This window comes from Tauraco erythrolophus, chromosome 6 (assembly GCF_009769465.1).
Source record: "Tauraco erythrolophus isolate bTauEry1 chromosome 6, bTauEry1.pri, whole genome shotgun sequence".
Taxonomy (NCBI): Eukaryota; Metazoa; Chordata; class Aves; order Musophagiformes; family Musophagidae; genus Tauraco; species Tauraco erythrolophus.
In genome coordinates, this window is record NC_141470.1 from 68,025,419 (window position 1) to 68,047,789 (window position 22,371).

A 22,371-nucleotide genomic window follows, 5' to 3' on the forward strand; every position below is an offset into this window, starting at 1 on the left:
GAAAGGCTTCTTCATTAAAATGTTTCACTGTTGTATGAAAAAAAACCCTGTATATAGTCTTTTTTAAAGGGATAATTTGCTATATAATCCAGCATTTATCATGCTTTTGCAGCCTGCAAGTATGTAAAGCATCTTCATAAAAATATACTGACAGCTCATGAGCTAGCTTTAGCCTTCTGCTATCATACAGAGCCAAAGAATGAATTTGAAGCCTAATTAACTACAATTATTGCTTAATTAACTGTAATTATTGTTCACTTCAAGACTACATGTGCCACATTTCATTTGTATGTTGGTTTTTATGTCCGTGACTTCAAGCACTGAAAACAAGGATTTATAAATGAAAGCCTGATTATCAAGATGCTGTTACATACCTACATAAGTAACACCTTCTCCATCCTACAAATAGACATCACGTTTCCACAATACAAATAAAAACTCGTTACAAAACTGAAGATACCCATAGACACACAGTCCCCAGAATTCTTACAGATACACCTGTGAGTGACTCATTCTGACAGAGAAACCAAGCATCCACTGCAAGGTTATATGTACAGAGATATACACCTTGAAACACGTGAGCTTTTACACCTATTGGTGTAATAATTATTTAATTTTAACCTTAAAAATAATTCTCAAACAAAATGGTGGACCTGCATTGTAATTGTTGTGGCTATCAGGAAATAGCACTTTGTCCTGACTCGCAATAGACTGAAGGACATGCAGTCTCACCTACCAGTGGATGGATACAAAAGATTTGGAAGAAAAGTGGAAACAATCACAGATCATTCCTTCCCCCCATTCCACCTCCCCCCCTCAAGAGCAGATTGTTTCCTATTCAGTGTTGACTTTGCTATCAAAAGGATTTAGAGACAAGATTTTGTGTTTCTCCCTGACATGAAAACACTCTTGTCTCGAAAGCAGATCCTAGCTTTTATACGACATTGTTTCCTTAGCAGTGTCCATGAATATTGTGCTGTGATTTCAGAGGCGGGGAGGGAGGGAAGCTAAGTTAAAAATCATCAGAATGCAACACAATTCAGTCTGGGATTATTACAAATTATGTAAAAGCACAGGTAGTTAGTCCACGGCACCTGCCTCCTCTAAAAAATACTACAACAGAAACAAAACTACAAGATTTAGAGAGATGAGCATGAAAAATTACTAGAGGAACACACTGCTTCTAGATTATCATCACATGCAGGAGCTGATTTTGAAATGTGTTAGATAGATATTTACAGGACAGGCAAAGGGCATTGTAAATTAAATTAAATAATTTTTTAAAATAGATATAGAGGAGATACAAACATGTTATGCCAGATGCAGCTATGGACAGTCTGGGTAAAAAGGAAATACCCCTACTAGACAGGCTCTCCCATTAATGCGCATCTTCTAACTCTCTATATGGTCCTGAGCACTGTTAGAGGCTTCCTGCAGATTGATCCAGATCAATCCTACACCAATTTATTCCTACAATAATTTGTAAGTTTCTTTATTTGTTCCTACATCACAGTATTCTTAATGCTGACTGTCCTCTAACACCACAGTGTTAAACAAGTGACTTGGAGAAATATCTCACGCCAGGGAGCCTAACGTAGTCTATCTCCAAACAACATTCAACAAACCACTTTCCAGTTCAGATGTGAACTGGTTCAAAACTAAGCAAACACTCTTTTTTCTCTGAGATTATTTTTGCCACATGTTGAACACATTCAATTTCAATCCACTTCCTACCGGTGAAGGGTTGATAACGTGAGATATGCTTCTCTTGTCGAATTCATAAATGTGAAAATGAAAAGGACAGAAAAACAGCTGTTTGATCACTTTCATTTACACAACTTCTGATGAATTAGTGCAACCACATTTATATCGTAAGAACTTAGTAATTATTTCAGTTTAGTTTAATCGTATTTAAAACTGCAGCCAACAAAATGAAGAGTTTCTACATGCTTGCAGCACTTTAATGGAACCAGTGTGGAGGTACATTTCCAGATAACAGTAGAGAAGCTCGGGTAAAATATGAGGGAGAGGAAGGATGTGCTACTGGTTACAGCACTAGTTTCAACTGAAGAGAAATAAATTAATTTCCCTGCTTTACCACAGCAACTTATCTCTGCACGACTTTGTACAAGCCATTATGTGTGCGCCTCAGCTACTCATCTGGGAAAAAAAGAATTTCCACATTGTTACAGGAATATATGAAGCTAAAATATATCACCAGTTATGAGGCACTGCAGTATCACCTTGATGGAGTGATAAAAGCAATGAGGAGTGCTCTGTAAGCGAACAGAGAGAAGTAGCTTGAACTGTCGGTGTTAATATGTCCTATGGAAATCAACTTGAAGAATGGTCAAACTAAGTGTTTTTGAGAACTTTGACTCAAAAGAATAAAATACATACTTTACAAGTCAACTTTTGTATAGGCAAGTGGGTACTTGGCATGATTTTTGTTGAAATTGTAGAGTGTTGCAGACAAGGAAGAGTGAAGACAGGGCTTGAATTAAATCCAGTTCTCAGAATAGGAATGCTAATCATTTCATTGCAGCAATTGCCTGTAAATTTTTAATACTGGATTTTGAACATGCTCTCTGAAATTATTTCAGATACCATCCTCATAAATATCACGGAGAAGAAGTAACAGTCCAATTGTACCTCCAATTTGGGCCAGCTGCCCAGGCGATGGAGAACGGAAATCTTGGTATGGTCTGTTCTCAGAAGTCCGACCAGTTGGATGGTCTGTATAAACTGAATGTCCCATTAAGATTCCTGCTGCTGCTCTGGTCAGCCTTGGTCTTTGACCTTCACTGAGCTCCCCAGCACTGTGATCAGAATCCTATATAAAACAGTAACATCAGAACAGCAGGTATAAAACCCCCCAATGTATTTCTTCCAAAACCTGGCAGTGTGATCTATTTACATCAACCCTTACACCTGTACTGGGTTTGCGTGGTAAGGTTTTGGTAGTGGTGGGGCTACAGGGATGGCTTCTGTGAGAAGCTGCTAGAAGCTTCTCCTGTGCCCGATAGAGCCAATGCCACCCAGCTCCAAGTCAGACCCACCGGTGGCCAAGGCTGAGCCCATCAGTGACGGTGGCAGCGCCTCTGGGATAACACATTTAAGAAGGTGGAAAATAAGACTGCATGACTGCAGCCAAAGAGAGGAGTAAGAATATGTGAGAGAAACAACTCTGCAGACACCAAGGTCAGTGAAGAAGGAGAGGGAGGAGGTGCTCCATGTGCCACAGCAGAGATTCCCCTGCAGCCCATGGAGGTCTTCACACTGGAACAGATGGATGCCCAAAGGAGGCTGCAGCCCCATGGCAAGCCCACGCTGGACCACGCTCCTGGCAGGACCTGTAGACCTGTGGACAGAGGAGTCCATGCTGGAGCAGATTTTCTGGAAGGACTTGTGACCCCATGGGGACTCACGCTGCAGCTGTCTGTTCCTGAAGGACTGCACCCCTTCACAAGTGCAGTCAACAGTTGACTGCCTGACCCAGTAACATTGGAACCATCTAAAAGCTATTGACTCTCTGTTGTATAGCATGTCAGATAAAAAGTTCAATTTTTAAATAGGTTTGGATGGCACTTAAAATAGGGATGGTTCTCTGGATTCTGACTTTCAAAGCTGCAGAGAAAAAAACAGCTTGCTTCTACGCAGGAAAACATGCTGAATACACATACACACACGTGTACGGCAATATTAGTAACACCTAGGAGAATATTCTTTCTCTTATAAATGAGAAGGTATGCTTGTACACACCTTGCCAGAATTTGGGGCAGAGGGGAAGTTTATTAGTGTCTTGTATGGATAGACTGAGTGATCCGTGACTATGGGAAAGGGAAAAAGGAAATTAAGAGATGCATTTGCAGTGCTGATGAGAAAATGTCACTACAATTACAGTCAGACTCAGAGCTGACACTGTAGAAAGCTTTTCACTAAGTCCATCCACCAGAGCTCATTAAGTAAAGACAGACAAAGGAACAGTTAAGGAGGTGAGCAAAGTTAGTCATTATCTAGACTAAACTGACCAAGACGGAAGAAACTGCGTATGCATCAACAGAATCACAAAAAGCAAGATCTGCTGGAAATAAAGGTGTTCATGACCCATATTGCAGTATTCACAGCTCACCTCCTTTAAACATTCCTCCAGCTACGTCAGAATAGACGCCCAGTCCAAACTACTACTTTCCACACAGAAAATACTTATATGTGTGACAAAAAATTACTTTTGTCCTTCGTGATGCAGTTATATTTTTCTGCTAGTCTGTTTTTTTCTGCCAACTGAATATGAACATTTTGAGGTTTTCTTCCAAGATCAGTACAAACAGCATGTGCAAAAGTGTATGTAAACATTTGCTGAGTTATTCTTTATACCTCCTTGAAACACTCGTATCACTGTTAAGTGCAGTGAACTTGTACTGCTAAACATCCCACCCATATTGCTGAAGTGACAGAAAACTGCCCTGGTCTTCAAAATGACAGGACAAATCCGCAACCGGAACAGTCACATATGCACCTTGAAAACTAGGTATGTGTGTACAGCTAACTTGTTTATAACAACGATTAACCTTCAGTGTTTTCAAAAAGTTTTGCACGAGAACATAGTCAACAGAAGCAGGATCACTTCCAACAGGGAATGAAGTGTATGGATCTTGTTCTAGAGCCAACAGGAAGGATAAGCTTGAAACATTTTATCTACTTTTGATTAAGAAAGCACCACTTCAAAACTATTGCATGGGAAACAAAAGGACTGTAAGTTACCTCCAAATGGTACGTTCCTTCTTGTGCAGCAACAGGTGCTTGATTTAATTTGGCTAAAAGAGTCAGGACAGGATCCCTGCGATAGCCTTTATCCAGTCTTCTCACCACTTGCCCTTCACTGGGAGGATCATAATCCTAAAATAAAGACACAAAATCTACATAATAAATGATTCAAAAACTGGGCTTTGTAGGAACTTGAATCATTCTTACTTTAGTTCACAATTGAGCTTTTTTTTTTATAAAAGAGGTTGTTACAGTTTCCACATTAAGAACTTGTGTCAAAAATCTAAGCATTTAAAAATAAGCGAACGGATGCCCTTTTTTCTCCTTTTACCCACATACATGCACAGTCTCTATCTGATACATGACTGCAATACTTAGAGAAGAACAAGGTCCTTTAGCCTTCAAAAGTTCAGGGAAACAGTTAAATCCTCACACATACTAGTTGCTAGCAAGGATCTGGCTGCAGGGCTGCTCTCACCAGCAAGGATTTAGCTTCCTCAGCCAGAGAGCCTAGTTTAAGGATGGAGTTATGATCCAGCTGACAAAGAGAGAGAAGAACATCTTAGTAAGCAAGCTTAAACCTGAAGAGAACTTTAATTCAGGTTGACCTGACAACAGAATTCAAGAGAGGAAGCATGGCAGACAGAGGAGGCATCCAAATGGAAGCCCACAAAGGGAACTTTTACAATCTTGATCAAGAGGGAGGGCACCCTTCTCAAGTGTCTGTATGCTCAGATGGCAAAGTCTGGACAACAGGCAGAAAGATCTGCAAGTTCAGGGTACAGTCTCACAACCATGACATGAATGAAATCATGGATATTCGATGGGAAAGTATGCACAGGGGGAGTATGGCCATGTATGAGTAGAAATGTTTAGGAAGGATAGGCAGGAAGAAGAAAAGAGAACTCCTAGTCTAGGACTTTGCATTATCGAGGTTGGAAGGGACCTCTGGAGATTGCCTAGTCCAACCCAAATGCACAAGGAAGCACCTCTTCCAGTGTTTCACCACCTCCACAGTAAAAATATTTTCTGTGATTGAAAGAAATTTCCTGAATTTCAGTCTTTGTTCACTGCTTCCCATCTTTCACTGGGTACCGCTCAGAAGAGTCTGGCTCTGTCTTCTTTACTTCTTTCTACCAGATATTTATATACATTGGTAAAATCTCCCTAGAGATTTCTCCTCTCCAGGCTAAACGATCCAAGCTCTCTCAGTATGACAGATGCACCAATCTCTTAATCATTTTTGTAGTCCTTTGCTGGACTCACTCCAGTGAATCCTTATCTTTCTTGTACTGGAGAGCCCGTAGCCGGACACAATACTCCAAATGCTGTCTCACCACCACTGAGTAAAGAGGAAGGACCACCTCCCTCGATCTGCTGGCAATGCTCTTCTCAATGCAGCAAAGGATGACAGTGGCCGCCTTTGCCACACAGGCACACTGCTGGGCCATGTTCAACTTGTCCACCAGGATCCCCAGCCTCTTCTCTGCAAAGCTGCTTTCCAGCTAGTCAGTCCTCAACACGTACTGGTGCATGGAGGTGCTCCTTCTCGCGTGCAGGACACGGCATTTCTCCTTGATGAACTTAATGAGATCCCTGTCAGCCCATTTCTCTAGCCTGGTGAGGTCTCTCTGAACGGTGGCACAACCCTCTGGTGTATCAACCAGTTTCGTATCATCTGCAAACTTGCTGACGATGCATTCTGTCCCATCATCTAAGTCATTACTGAATGTGTTAAACAGCACTGGCACTACTATTGACCGCTGGCATACACCACTACTGACTGGCCTCCAGCTGGACTTTGTGCCAGTGACCGCAACCCTTGCAGCCAATTTTCAGTCCCAGGTCAAATCATTCATTGACTTCACAGACCTCCATGTGCCTATGGTCTGAGCCAGGATCAGAAGGGAAAGGAACACTGGGGATGTTGTGGGCAGGGTCTGTCTGCTTCAGAGCACTTTACAAACAGAAAGTAAGAGGAGGCTTTCTACAAAATGTTAACAGTGGTTCGATGACTTCAGGTTTTCATGCTCATGGTAGATTTCAACTATCTGGACATCTTCCACAAGAGCCATACAGCATTCTGGAGGCAGTCCAGGAATTTTTTAGAAATCCCTCTGGAGGTCCCTTCCAATCAAATACTATTACAATTCCACTATCAAATTTTTATTCTTTCATAAAGAAAACAGTTTGGTTTAGGCATAGTACTGATCTACCTGATACTATCATTTATATGACAACTCTGTCCTATCAAGAGACATTACACAAAGTCAGAGAGGGAAAGTTCAGGCATTTGAGGAAGAGTGTTAAAAGAGAAAAGGAATGGAGAATACCTTGACTTGGGAGGCTTCCAGGACAATGGACTAAAGCAGATGTCAGATAAGAAACTAAACTGAAGTTTTAAGCAGCTTTAACAAACTCCAGCTTCAGCTAACCTACTTTAATAATTTAAGCACACAAGCAATTAAAAGATGGATCAACGCTGAAACAACAGCATAACAATGTTCTATTCTGTTTAAAAACAATAAAGAGATGAAAATGTGTATTAGCTATCTCTCACCTACAGAAGTATATAAATCATTCAACTTATTTTAAAATACAAATTAGTTTATATAAAGTAGTTTTTTTCTTTGGAGCTCTGAAATTCTAATATTCTTTGTAAGTTTACAGTTTAAAAGCATAAATTTAAAAAGTTTATAAGTGAAAATGATTAAAGCACATCAAATTTATCAAGATGCTCAAAGTAGAATACTACATTAACTCTGCTTCCCTGTGAAATATTTCCTTACCATTTCATTGGCATCTCGTAAAGTACTTGTTAAGCTCTCAGTGAGGTTTGGAAGAGACAGTCCTCCTTCTGCTAATGCTGAAAAATATTTCAAGTTACAAATACTAAAAACCATGCAAGTTGTATGAAAAAAGCCAAGGTCACATTCTTTAATAATTGCTACACAGGGCTTTGGTAAAGCTGGAAATTCCTACTACCGGATGTGTATTATAAAGACTTATTCTCAGCTTCCAAGAAAATCACTCTTATACTTTGCTTTCAATAAAAACTTAGTACCACATGGTACCTATGCAAGACGGTTCCAATTATTTTCCAAGTTCATCTTATGACAAAAGAGCAGATTTAATCTTGTTTCACTTGTCAGAAGAACCATTTTGTTCAGAGACAAGAAAAAAGCAATGAGGTCTCAAAGCCAAAATCATGAACTGAAAGTAAAGGACTCGGTTAATGCTTGCAGTTCTATCAGAAAATGCATGAAATGTGAATTCAGTAGACTGGAAGAGAAGTTTATAGAGGAAAAAAAAATTAATTCAAATTCTAATTTCAACAAATTTGTCTAGTTAGTTACCTCTGGCAGCCAGCACCTGTCCGTAGCTGAAGAGTACTTCTCCTTCTGAGATGGGTCTGTCTGCAGTTTCTGTTTCTGTTTCGGTGAGGGTGAGGCTGCTTTCCTCCGTGGACTGCCCAGAACTAACTGTGGGCACAGGTGATGGAACCTGTGGATCGCAAGGAAGTGATTCCAAGGGCCTCGCTGACGACTGCCGAGGTGGTAAAATCAAGGCCTCTGGTTCCTCATCATTAGCCACTGACATCTCCCTAAAATGTTAGAATATGCACTGTGAACACACCAAAATGCACGGAACAATACAGACTAAAGTCTTAAATCAATACGGAAAAGAAATTCACTTGCAAGTATTTTTTCAAATGAAACAGTAGCGTTTTACAGAATAGTCTGAGAATCAACATGGTTAAATAACATTATTAATGAATTTCTGGTTATAACTAAAAATTATCACATGTATTCCCACTGGGATAATAGAAAAAGTAAAATGCTAATAATATAGTATTTCATTGTCGCTACATTTATTACCGGTAGGTGCAACGACACCAGTTTACTAAGTACCATGTTCAATAGGACAAGGAACAAGGACCAATAAATTCTGAGAAAGGTCCTGATTTCACATTTTTCTCCAAAATATAAATCAAGCAATTAAAAAAAAGAATCCTGACTTATCTCAATGCCTCCTGATACACACATTAATCATTCCTCTATTGACTTTCTGAGGATATATGTAGAAATAATATATTCATTTTTTAATGAGAAAATCGTGCAGTCTGTTCAACTCACACAGCCTTGGGACGGTCTGGTTCTTCAGTTAAAGGACCGGGTTTCTCTTCTTCCAGAGGAAGTTCTGCATCAGCCCATGGGTCTGCAGGCTTTGGACTTTCCATTTTTGCAGCTTCAGAGACCCGTTCTGAGGCAGGAGGACTTGGTGTGGTTGTTCTAGGAGGCGTATCGACAGGGGTCATCACGGGTGTGCCAACACGACTACTGCCAGCTGGAATCTTAACTCCTGCATACGCGAAACCAAATTTCAGATCAGAAAGGAAAGGAGGAAGCAAATCTCAGACAAAGAGTTAGTCAGTTCCACTAAGCCCTTGTAGTGTTTGTGGCACCTCTTGATAATTATAGAGACAAGACTAGATTAAGACTAGTTTCTTTTAAGTACAGTGTTGGCATCTGAAGGAGCTAGAAAAAAAACTCAATTGCTTACTTCCTTTAATAAGGGAGACTGCTCTGCATTTTAAAAACTAAGCTGCTTTATTTGGAGATGTAAGTTTAGCTTAATTAACATTAGAAACACAGGAAGAAGCAGAAGACAGCTATTTTTCTGATGTGAAAAAGCATGGAGGGGTTAGGAGGGGTCGAAATTACACAGATCATAAAAATGTGCATTAAGTTTGAAAACGGAACTATTACCAAATAGAAGATGTTTGCTTTTTATATGAATTAGCCCATAATTTTTGTACTACATGAGTTCCCACTTGAATTATAGCCTCAAGAATATTTATCTTGAGAGATAACGTGTCTTTGAAGAAGAAAATTAAAGGCAGTAGATTAAAGCATATTTGCTACTTCTATACTTCAATACTATTTTTTCTACCTGTTTCTTTAATTTTTTCATGTTCACAAACATCCCCACTCATTTCTGTAAGAGATAGAGAAGACTCTGGAGTTTTGACCGGAGGCAATTCTTTTTCTGAAGGTGGTGTTTGTGGTGGTGTGGCCTGGGGTGTTGGCAATGGAGTAGGCACAAGAGACTCCTGAGGGAAAAAAAATCGTAACCACGGTTATTATCTCAATGCAAAATTCCTATCTTCCAAGTATCCCTGGAGTTAGCTGAGGAAGAGAGAGAAAGGCAGGTTATCACAGAACAGGAATAGTTGTTGCTTAGATACATGCTTCATGGATCTAACTCCTCCATCTAAACACAAAGTTGCACCAGGCTAAATGGTATGCCTGCACAAAACAAATTAAAACCCAGTAAATTATCTTATAAGAATTTTAATAAAGCATTTGATACAATGTTAAGCAAGAAAATATTTCGTGACATGGATAAAATTGAGTCAATATGAATATCTCATGGCAAGAGAATCAGCTAAATAGAAGATTAGAAACTAAGCAATAGCCAAGACAGCAAAGCATTAAAATAAGCACAAACACAGTTGTGATGTTCCTTAAAAAATGACAGTGATGGAGATAAATCTGACAAGCAAGTATGATAGTTGTAGTTTAGTCTGCTATGGAGGAATATGATGACCTTTCTAGGTTTTTCCCAGCCCTGTTCTCTGACATTTCATAAAGAAAACAAGAGAGACAGACTAAAGAAAGGCTTCCAGGCTGGTTTCTGAAGAATAAATCCTCAGACTGATGATTTTTATTAAAAACTCTTACGGGAAGTGGAACACGCTAACACATTTGTCAGTTCACACACAACTGCATGACATCATGAACACCAAAGAACTCAGTAACTGGGCAGCTGAAGTTCTAGATAAGAAACTTCACAGTAAGAAGGGGTAGATCAAGAATGCATAAACTACATATTCAAGAACTTCTGCTATAGGCTGAGCAGAAATGGAAAAAGGTGAAGGAAAAAAATCCCCTTATGTACGTACAAGTTATCCAAAGGACAATTACTAGCCGGAAATGTGGAAAGACTTTCAAAAAACATAAATCAGCTACCTGAGATTCCCATAAAGGCAGGAGAGTATCACTACTGTAGCACAAGGCACTGAGGACACCCCATCTTGCGTGCTACCTTACTATCAAAAACGTCTATTAGCATGTTATCGTTACCCATGGCTAAGAGCAATCTAAACTGGAAAGCATAAAAGTGCTGCCCATCAGCAAGAGTGGAAAAATGGTACACATATGGATGATTGCTTTATTTAGCCTAATCAAGCAAAGGCCAAAAAGGGCACAACTAATCTCTTGAAGCGCGCAAATGAATATATAGAGTAAGGAGAAAACAACTATTTCAGCCTAAGGACATTTCAGTTTAAATTGGTACAGAAGCAAGAAGGCTTACAAGGGCCATTAGTAAATGTAGGATCGTTATTAGAAAAGGTTTCCAAGTATCAGAAGAACAAGCTCCAAAGAACAGTCCCCTTTAGTGTCATACCCTCGTTAATCTGTAACGGAGTGGGGAAGAGCTCTTTGGATGCAGGATGGCTGTATTTAAGCCTACAGCAGTGAAATGATTATATTTGACTACAGAATAATCTGTTGGTCACTTACAGCAGGCTGTCCGGGTTTCAGCTGGGACAGAGTTGGCTCTTCAAGCTGTTAAAAAGAGCTAACTCTGTCCCAGCTGAAACCCAGACCCAGGCACTAGCTGGTATTTCAGTCTATACACGCTGTAGTGGAATAGAATAATTGATCTCGCTTTCAACAAAGCTTTGAATAGTTGGATTTCTAAGCGCAGCAATTTCCACATTCATCCCAAAGACATTATACAACACCAGATTGTAGCACAGCCACGTTGTTACCAAAATAAGAGCCAGCTGTCATTTGATTATCAAAGGGAACAGAGAAAATTATCCAGTATTACAGGAAGCTCTACTAATCATTTAAGCATTTACTGAAAACTACTGAACTCAAAACTTAGAAAGAATTAACACTAATTTTTACAGATATTAAAGAATGACTGCAAGCCCATAAGACCAAAAAAAATATTGCTCTTAGCTTCTATTTCTTCTCATATAAAGAAATTAGTTTCTTCGTATTTAATTTCTTCACAAGAAAGTAGCATAACTATTTTTATTGAAAGTAACACGAACTATCCTTTGACAACATGAAATTAAGTGCCATGTCTTTCCCTTAGAAATCAGTTTTGTGCTCAGCCTAAAAGTAAATCAATAAATATAGCATTTGCATGCAGCACAAAGAAATTATTATTTTTTTCTTTTCAAAATTTTTTTTTAAAAGTGAAATAGGTTTCATCTTGTTGTTTGCTGGGGCATAATAAGAAATAATCAAAAAATGCAAATCATGCACATTCAGTTCGTCTTTTTTTGTCACCTTTGTCTTGCACATAGTTGAACCATCGTGCCCCGAAGAAATTATGCCTTAGAACTTCAGTAGGAACGCTTGAATAAAATGGCCTCCTACCATCATAATCGTTGCACTTGGAAGAACGTTTGTAGCAGGAACCGCTTTCTGAGCCTGCTTGTTACCCAGCATGGTCGCAATTGTCTCACTGAGAGCTTCATTTACGAAATGACTTATCATTTCCGAGTCCACAGGCACGCCAGCATTGATAAAGAGTTGAAATCCTCCACCACCTGCAACTTCAACTGAAAACGAAGAAACACAAAGCACATATCCAGGTCTCGCTTCTTAAAATGCATGTACTGTACTGCAGCCCCTCATTTTATCCTCCATGAACTTTCAAACATTCCTTTGCAAAAAGTGATTTTATTTTACAGGTAAAGAAACAACAGCAGAGGAGCAATTCAGGATGACAAAAGAAGGCAGCAGTGAAGGGCAGTGACATCACAGGAGAAATGCATTTGTCTCCCCTTCTCACATGTTTATAGTTTTTGACATATCTATTAACAAAAGAAAGGCAAACAAGCGTTACAGGCTTAGCAAAATGCCAAACCTGATTCAGATGGCCAATAACAGAAGTTGATTTGCGCAGTGGTGTGTTTTACATGCTCTTTTTGGGTTTTTAGATTATTTATTTCAATGGCCTTATAACGCTTGCTCTGTCTCAACATAAATTAAGGCACGCACTTTTGCACTTTGTAGTTTCATTGCTTCAGCACTGCCCACTCTTGGGCTCAGGCAACAGCTACCTACACAGCTTGTTAAAATTAGCTGAAAATTGAGAAAATCCATCTGCTGAGAACAATAACTCCTACTTACCAATGTCAGAGGTTACAGTCTCACTGTCTTCACTCTCTGAGGTGCTAACGCTGAGCACTGTTTCCTTCTGAACTGGGTACATCTCACTGATAATTTTTGCCATTATTTCTTGTTCCACCCTACCAGAATAAAACCTGTTTAATTATCAGTAAACAATAAGACACCTAAAAGTATACAAAGTAGCATTCTAGACATAAAACACAAGGCAGCTCAAAGGAAAGAGGAGAAGGGAAGGGAGGGGAGGAGAGGGAAGAAGAAAAAAGGGAAGGTATTCTTACGGAGTCATCCCTTCTTTCGTATATATTCTCTCACCACTTTGTTATATCACAACTCACCAATTTATCAACCTGTTTTCTATAGTTTCTCTCCTTTGAATCAGCTCATCCAAAACATCAGAAGATTGCTGAAGAGCAGAAGCCACTGGAGGAAACAAAGGACCATTGTATTTTGGCGAGGCAACTTTAAACTGTCCATTAAGCTCCAGAAGAGGCTCAAAGAATTCTGGAATTTCATCCTTCTCCTCTTCCTGATCCTAATAAATAAGTAGCAAATTAAGTTATGGTGCATTTCTGGAAGGCAATGTCATTGAGGTAACTGTCAAGAGTTTTTTTCTTTAAGAAACATTTGTAGATGTGTCACAGCACACAAACCACATCCTCCCTTCCCAGGATATTGTAGTTAATTGATACAATTCTAAATGTAGCAAATCATAAATCTATAGAGGTATAAAGCTATAGGAACTGCTAAGTAAAACATGATTTGGCTCATATTTCCTGTCTGTGCTGCACAGGGCAGGAAGCCAACGGTAATGCTAATAGCTGAGAAATTTACTTGTCACATAAGTCAGGTTTCTTTAACATATGGTCCAGAAATGCTCCTCCTTTAAAGAAAAAAGTTTAGGAAGCTTTTTATAGTTATTTGTTGGGTTAGTTTGGTCAGGTTGCATTGGGTTTTGTTTGTTGGGTTTTTTTTTTTAGAAATCAAACTTTTATTTTAAAATCTCCTGTCTGAAAAAAGATCTATTCCCAAAAGTTAACAAGAATGTAGTCAGTCAAAACTCCAGTAAAGTTGCCAGCACTAAAGACTAGATATTAATAGTTTACACGTTACATGTATGTTTACACCTTCATCAACTTCAGCTGCTGAAAGTTAAAGGTATTTCTGGGTAAACGATTCACAAGATCCTCACAGGCACTTTGAATTGAACCTTAATGTGCTGTTTCTAAAAAGTTATGGAAGTTACTTGTTGCGCATTACAATGTTTGACTGTTTCCAAAGATGCTCCTTTTCCCCCCCCGAGCACATACACAGCATCAAGTCCCAAAAAGCAGTCACCAACCTAACATATCGTAATGTAACACTTTAGAAGTGTCTTGTGATGGATGAGAACCTGCATCCTTCACCCATAATATTAAAAACAAATGTCTCTAATAGTAATACGATTCTCTAAGAAGAAAATGTTGCATGCCAGAAAGAGATCAAGAGCTGAGCCCTAAATTACCAGTGAGAAGCACGGGATGTTGCACAAAAGAGCTCACTGTAAATCTAAATTTACTAAGATTAATCTCCAGCATAGTGAAAGGAGAAAAAAGCCTTCTTTTCCTTTATATAAATTAAATTTCCTTTTTACTCATAAAAATTTAAAAAAGGCCATATATTTTCTATGAATGAAAGAAAAAAATCACTAAAACCAGAAAGAACAGAGAAGGAAAAAAAAAAAAAAAAGATGGTAACATTTTCCTGTCTCCTTCCCCAAGCAAGATCACTACTTCTCTCCTACCTTAATATTCTTTAAAACTGAAAAGTCAGGTAGGTCCGTGATGGGTATTACAACAAATAGCTATTGGACAGAGGGATATTTCTGAATCTTTAAATAGTAATAATTCTTCAAAGAAAAGCTGTGACTTACAAAGCAGGCGAAACAGAGTATGTGTATTTGGGTGACAAACAAAATCTCTAAACCATTTCCAGGCACAGAAATAAGACAGTAAAGTCAAACTCAGAACGGCACTGGATGCTCTGCAAGCTGATAAGCAGTTCATTCTGTTAGGATGTATGTATTCATAACCATAATTCATTCTGACAGCAAATGTAAAGATGTCTTTGTCCAATGTTTCATTATGCATTTTCATCTGACTGCATTACTCCATAAATTTTCTTTGATGTTGCCTATTTAATATAATCTTTTCTGAAAGCGTGCAAAATACAAACATCTGGATTAAATACACCAAGTGCATACAATAAATCTTACACATATTTACTAACTTCTGACAAACTTTTGCAGTTCTGAATTTCTAAACTACGTGCAAAAATGTTTTATATTTAATAGTGTACAAATCCAAAAGAAAATCATATTCATTTTGGGGTGATATATTATCTCTGCTGAAATAAAAAAAAAATATAATAGTCAGTATTGAATTATACAGATTGAACTTGCACATATATCACCTTGTAGACCAATCCTGAATAATCTGCACTCAGTTTTGCATTTTACCTCCCTGGAGACTGTTGAAAATATCTATCATGAGTCCCAGTCAAAATACAGCATAAATTAGAAAGTCTTTCAGATAAGATTGGAATATTAATCACTGTACTTTATGATAAAGTATCGAGCCAAAATTCTATTTCCAAAATTACATGGAGATAATTAAAAAAATGTTTGAAAATATTAGGTGGTATAGATTAATTTTGTTCCTTAACCAAACATGTCTATGCATAGTCTTTTATTAAAGCCATCCAAAACTTAGTCATGGATTTCTTCTTGACAGATTTCCAAAGCAATTTTCACTAGCAAGGTCAGGCTGCATTGCACGTGCCACCGATGACCTTTTGGCTGAAGAGTTATACGTGTTAAAAAATCACTGCCTCCAAGAGCATCTATGGGAATCCAGGGTTGAGGAAAACACATTAACTCTGATCTCTGCAGGTTATATATTTTGCAGTAGTACACAAAAATTCTGAGAAACAAGTCCCCACCTTGCAATTAGGGCATGTCCAGAGAGAGCAAAAGTGTCTCTAATCTTAAATCCTAGTAAGTTTGCTAAAGGTACTGCAGGATATGGCTGCTCAGGAGAGCTGGAGAGCAGACTCAATAAAACTGCGAGCCTGTTGTGGGCTCATGTTAGCTGAGCAGGTTTCTCACTCTGGAATAAGGCAGGGTCCCTCCAAGGGCTGGCCTTATGAAACGTCTTCTGTGCAGAAAGTCTGAACCTACTTCATTATAGGTGCAACCATTGATCATGAACAAGTGTGTAAACGAAAGGTGTAACAGCTTTTTCTGCTCATGAATTTTGTCATTGTGAAATAAGAGCATCCGATTCAACTGTTCTGGAAGATGGAGCTCTGGGTCTTTGAACATTAGACAACAAGGTTGCAATGGGAGAACCAGGCACATCACCTCTTCCCATGGCAGGGCTTGTGTTTTACAAGTTGGGGCACGTTGCCTTAGTCCTCAAAACTGCTAAAACAAATTACTGTTAGGTTATGTGATAAAACGTTTGTCTCCACCCACACACAGAAGCACAGAGGAACACAACAGGTGGGAGAATAACCTAATATGACAACCAGACACCCCGACATGGCTATTCCCAGGGCTGTCACAGGAGAGGACTCAGCCTCAGTGTCCAGAAGTGAAACCCAGCAAGATGAGTCCATGGAAAGACTCTCCTATGGAGAGGAGAATCTTTCTTAAGTTTGGGCAGGTGCATATGGATGAGGTGATGACATGATGACTTATTATAGGAGGCAGGGAAGAGTATTTTGGGATGGTACAACACTTTTTATATGGTGTTTATGGTGAGGAACCAGAGGTGTGGTAAGGGAAGGACCAAGGTGGTTTGGAGAGGTACAGGTGTGGGAAAATAGAAGGATAAGGGGACAAAAGTGGCTGGCTGCATGTAAACAAGCAGCTGGTCAGCATGCTTGCCTGGCCTTGCCCTGTGCCTGATCAGCACAGGCTGCCCTCTCTCCTCACTAAATACCATTTCCAACTATTTTCCCGAGCAAGAGGCTTTCAGGGAATTGCACGTCCAAGTGCCAGAGCTGGGGAAGACAAGGACCCAGGGCAGCTACTGGGTCGACCGAGTGTCTAATGCCAGATACTCATGCTCTTCAATTCTAACAGAATTAAGTTTTCATAATAAAAGGGGTGTAGGGGGAAGACAACAATAAGCTATTCTCCTGTATAGCATTTTATGTGTATTTTTTCATTAAGCTGAAGCTCCTTTTATAACAATAACTTTGTTTTCTTTTGATGTCTTAAATACCCCTGCCACTCCAGAGGTTGATTTTATCCTTCCACATGGTGTTTGTCTTGCATGTTTTTAAGAACATAGTCTGTGTGGTCATAGGAGGCCAAACATATGTTTCACTTGGAACATTTTTGGTATTGTGGTTAAAATATATCCCATTGCCAAAAACAAAAGATAAAAGGAATCCAGAAGAAAAATGAAAAAATAAAATATGAATAACTATTATTCACATATAAAAAATTTAACATGGCAGCATTTTTTTTGTTAGTTCATAAACTGATTTCTTAAATAGCTTTCTATTAATTTTTATAAAATAAAGCTTTTTCCTTCCACAGAGGTAAAATACTCCCTGACAGTGGGCTGGCAGCATCTTGCTTCCTTCAGAGGCAGCCCTTCCCAGCTACCAGTGAGTTTCTGCTTCTACTCTGAACCTGGAGAAGTGAAAAACTGGCTGGTTCACCAACCGTGAGCATTTGTCAGCCTCTACTCTGACCGACAAGAGGTCAGCAAAGGACTTGCTACCTAAAAAAATTAACCCATGAAAGAGTATCTCCAATAAACCCACGTTACCATAATCCAGAAACAATAACGTTGTTAAACGTGCACAGACACATTAACAAGGCATCCAGCAAAACAAAAGCTCAACAACCCTTAATGGTTCCATGAGATGAGATGTACATGTTGTACACATACACTCACATATGCTACTTGCTCTTTTTTTTAAGTTATATAATTTTTAACTGAAATGGGATATTTTGCTAAAGTATTTTACAACGGCAAAAACATCTACAAATTGCTCTACACTAAAATTTTCTAAAAGGGAACCCTCAGAAAATACTTTCACATTTTAAAACACAGGTCACCTTTATTAAAATCTGTAAGAGTGTCTCACATACACATTACATTTAGAGCTTCAAATAGTGACATCTAAGTGCTATAATCACTGCTGATTTTAGAAGACTGATTTTATTTCTAATGGATTCTAACACACTCAAATAAAAGGTGACTTTAGGTTTTCATTGTGATTCTTCAAAGGTCCTTTACTTAATAATACACAGTAATTTATAATATTGTTTATAGCACTGTAAACAGTTCACTATTGCTCACAACGTGTGTTATTAAAGTTGCCAGTAAGCAAACTAATTTTCTAAATTGTGTTTTCAGCTATGATGGAATAATATAAAGGAAATACAAAAACATTTAAAAGGAAAGGACACCTTTGCAATATAATTACCTCCACGACATCAGTAACATCAATGAAATTAGTTCCCGGGAACTTCATGTCTTCCTCCTCACTATGAACATCTTCTGGAGTCTTATAAAGACAGATTGAAATTGTTAGTTATTTCATAATGGGTGGGAGAAAACGCATCAGCAGAAAAACTTCATGACAAGAAATGCAATTAAATCGCCACTTATTGTCAATAGCCTGAATCCAGAAAAAACGTTTTACCCACCTTAAGAGTTAGGAGGAATTTCTTTGCATAGGATAAAGACAGATTATTAGAACTCTTTTCTTGTATGCTGACAATTAAAACCTGCTGTTGCCAAATCTAATGGAATATCTCACCATCAAAAGTTCTAAGGCAATACTGGTAACTCTTACTAAAAAAATCAGTAAGGCAAAATACGGTAAAACATAGCACATGAGAGTCTAGAAGTGTCTTAAGCAACTTATGTGCTATTGCTACAGTGTTATTTAATAATATAATTTTTAAATAATAATCACTAGAGTCCACAGCCTCTGTCTGATTTAGTGAATACCTTGACCACAGGACTCTGGAGGACCTAACTCCTGAAGTCAGAATAGCAGCTAACACACAGAAAACAGAAGTTTTTTGTATAAACTATACAAAATTCATCACTGCATCGCCGTGCCTTCACACTGCCCAGCCTGTGCAATGCACAAGACAGAAGTGCACTGGAAGAAACAACAGGTCATCCTGTAAACACGTACCCCAGTTTACAACTTTATCATTCAGAATGCAGCAGTCAACCTTTTAGTTGCACAAAAACTTTCACTACTGCTTAGATTAGATTAAAAACACTTCTGAAAAGTTATATGGAAAGAGAATAGAGTAGACTGGCCAGCTCCACACACGACAGGCTGCCAGTGAACAGGCTAGACATACACGCCACTAACCACTCAAGCACAGACAAGGAGCAGATGGAGGAAGGAAGAACATCCTCAGCCTTCATGCCAGAACCTTGGAGCCAGTGTAAGACAGATAGACACGGGCCAATAAGGGATTACAACTCTTAACAGGACAGAGAAACACTGTTTTGCTTAGGCTTTTGCTACGGTGATTATTTAATGTTGCATGAACAGTGTCTTGCTGCAATTTTTCATTTTCTTAAACAAACACCTCACGTTATAAATTATTCAGAATAATTACTCCATTTTCCCTGGAACTGCCTAATTTCTCTAACCAAAACAAAATAATGAAAAAACTTTGTAATAATTTAATATATATTTTTTTTAACAAATATGAATTCACAGACATTTAGACCAATCCATACCTGTATTACAGCATCAACAGGAGGAAGTGCAGGTTCAGAGCCTGGAAGAACGTGGTTTACACTCACACTGTCGCTTGAAATACTGTCAATATCTACGTTTGGTAACACCTAGGGCAGCAAAAAGCATCAGTCTGAAAATTCATGTATTAGCTCAGCTACTATAATAGAATATTATTATATATTATAGTTTACATTGAATATATATAGTTAAATATATATATAAATAAATATATATAGTTAAATATATATAGTTTATTTTATGTAAACTAAATATAATATATATAACTTCCTTATATAGATATAAGGAAGAAATTTTTCACTCTGAGGGTGGTGAGGCACTGGAACAGGTTGCCCAGAGAAGTTGTGGCTGCCCCATCCCTGGAAGTGTTCAAGGCCAGGTTGGATGAGGCTTTGGGCAACCTGGTGTAGTGGAGGGTTTCCCTGCCCATGGCAGGGGGGTTGGAACTAGATGATCTTTGAGGTCCCTTCCAACCCGAACCATTCTGTGATTCTATGATTCTACTATCGGTTAATTTTTTTAGATTCTCTCTTCCACTTGCTACTGAGCCACTATACTTCAGTGACCTCCTTTTCTCACACCTGTATTTGATAATAACTTGGTTCTGAAAAACAAAATACTAAAACGTACAAAAACTAACCCCAGATATATCGACCCCTTTTCTTGCAGTATCTGATTTTTCCTGTTCTCTAATTCCCTGATACTTTGTCTTGCATGTGACAAAAGGTGAATATACCTATAACTATTTATATAGCAGATATGTGTTTGACCTGTAATTCGTTTACACTATGTCGGCCTACAAGTCACTGCTGGTTATTGGCTTGACATTGTCGTACATCTAGTAAGGTAAAATACAGGGATAATTGTATTACAATATAGTTTGTAATAAAGGCATGTCCACTACAGCATCAAAGCTTTTTTAAGAACAAAGACTTAAATGGTTGCTTAATTCTTTGGGAAAAAAAATAACAAAAAAATCACTTTAAACATTTAAGAACTGGGTGAAATAACAGCAAAATGCATGTGGGAGGAAAACAGTGATACTGCAAGGGAACAAGCTCTACCTGTATTTAACTTTAAGTTCCATGAATCATTTGTATCTGAAAAGAGTGTGTAGGAGTGTGTACATTCTCAGGAGTTTGAATCCAAAATAATGAACATGTAAGAAACATTAACTTCCTTGATAAGAGACTCATGTAAAAAATAAAATAAAATAAAAACCCCAACCTACTAAGTAAAGACTGCAGTGGTTGATTAATCAGGAGTGGAATTCTTGGGTTGACTAACATGCTTGAAACAGAAATCTTGAAGGCTAAAGTATTCATGGAAGAAAACTGACATTTATTTTAATACTTTTCTTTATTTAAATTTGCTCTGGCTCAAAAATCTCGTTAAAAAAAAAAAGAAAACGTGACAGAACTGTTCTACAAGCATCCTGCATAGGTGACTTAGGGAAGAAATAGTCTTCTATTTTGGTTTAATAATAAAGATAATTGTTAAAATATGAATAAAAATACTAGCAGAGCATGACAAGTTTTTGGTCCCTCATTCTGTACGTTTCTAACACTTACTGAAAATGATCTACTGATGTCAAAGTCAGTTACTGATGGATGAGACTGAATTTTGGCCAGCATTTATTAAAATATACAAACAAATCATCACAACTCTTGGCACCTGCACCTACCTGCACGGACAGTTGAGGTGGATCCTTTTTCTCTGATCTCACCTCTATTACAGCTACGTTTGGGTTTTTTCTCTCATCTGATGGTTTTGGTGGCACTTGAGGAAGAGAGGTTGTAACTGTAATAGGGTGTGGTTTACCTATAACTACTCCAGCAGGCTGCAGCGAGATGTCGCTAATCTGAGTTTGACCTAAGGACAGTGTAAAAATAATTAATGACATATACAAATCTCTGAAGTTAGTAAATTAATAAATTGATTTAAATTAAATTCTGGGTGTCCCTGTTTCACGCGAAACAGACTGAGATCTCGTGCGCAATTACGGATCAATCAAAAAGCTCCCTATTAACACCTAGCAGCTAAAATATAGTGCTTCACCAGGTAATTTTAAGGCTTTCCCAGCAGAAAGCATAAACTCAACACTGCCATTTTTTGAAATTATTCATTTTTCTTGGCTACGGTGACACCTACTGCTGAAAACGAGAATAACTACATTGTTTTCCAATAATTACCTTCTTTACATGAGATATAATAATAAACCTTCCCAAAACAAGGCCTATATAAGGTTCTATTGTAGGTCCAAAAATACAGAAGCCATGATAATTAATTTAGTGTGCTTGGCACAAGTCTACTGAAACTGTGGGGCTGAAGTCATCCTAAATGCTGAATCCACGGACCAATGATTCAGTTCCTGCTTACACGGATTCCAAACTCAAAGCCAGAACAAGAACCCCAGAAATGGAAAGCATACCAAAGAAGGTATGTACAGCTCAGCAAACAATTGCTCTGTCAGGGTGTCACCAGACATCCAGCATGAAGAAGGAAGAGAATCAGAGCATTTTTCCCTTCCAGCCCTAACCATTCTATGATTCTATGAGGGAGGTAGATTCAGGTTGGATATTAGGAAAAAATTTTT

At 38.3% G+C, this 22,371-nt stretch overlaps 1 protein-coding gene across 2 annotated transcripts in view; it reads right to left on the minus strand.

Annotated features, from left to right (window-relative positions):
* KIAA0586 (KIAA0586 ortholog) overlaps positions 1-22,371 on the minus strand; it is an 81,683-nt gene that overhangs the window by 30,898 nt on the left and 28,414 nt on the right. For both annotated transcript variants that reach the window (XM_086612944.1, XM_086612945.1), the window contains 12 exons: positions 21,460-21,647; positions 19,757-19,864; positions 18,471-18,551; positions 13,322-13,518; positions 12,987-13,105; positions 12,228-12,412; positions 9,721-9,880; positions 8,904-9,129; positions 8,124-8,371; positions 7,557-7,633; positions 4,765-4,899; positions 2,653-2,833 (listed from right to left, as the gene is read on the minus strand). In XM_086612944.1, coding sequence (XP_086469070.1) covers positions 2,653-2,833; positions 4,765-4,899; positions 7,557-7,633; positions 8,124-8,371; positions 8,904-9,129; positions 9,721-9,880; positions 12,228-12,412; positions 12,987-13,105; positions 13,322-13,518; positions 18,471-18,551; positions 19,757-19,864; positions 21,460-21,647 — 1,905 coding nt within the window. The remainder of the gene's footprint in view (positions 1-2,652; positions 2,834-4,764; positions 4,900-7,556; positions 7,634-8,123; positions 8,372-8,903; positions 9,130-9,720; positions 9,881-12,227; positions 12,413-12,986; positions 13,106-13,321; positions 13,519-18,470; positions 18,552-19,756; positions 19,865-21,459; positions 21,648-22,371) is intronic.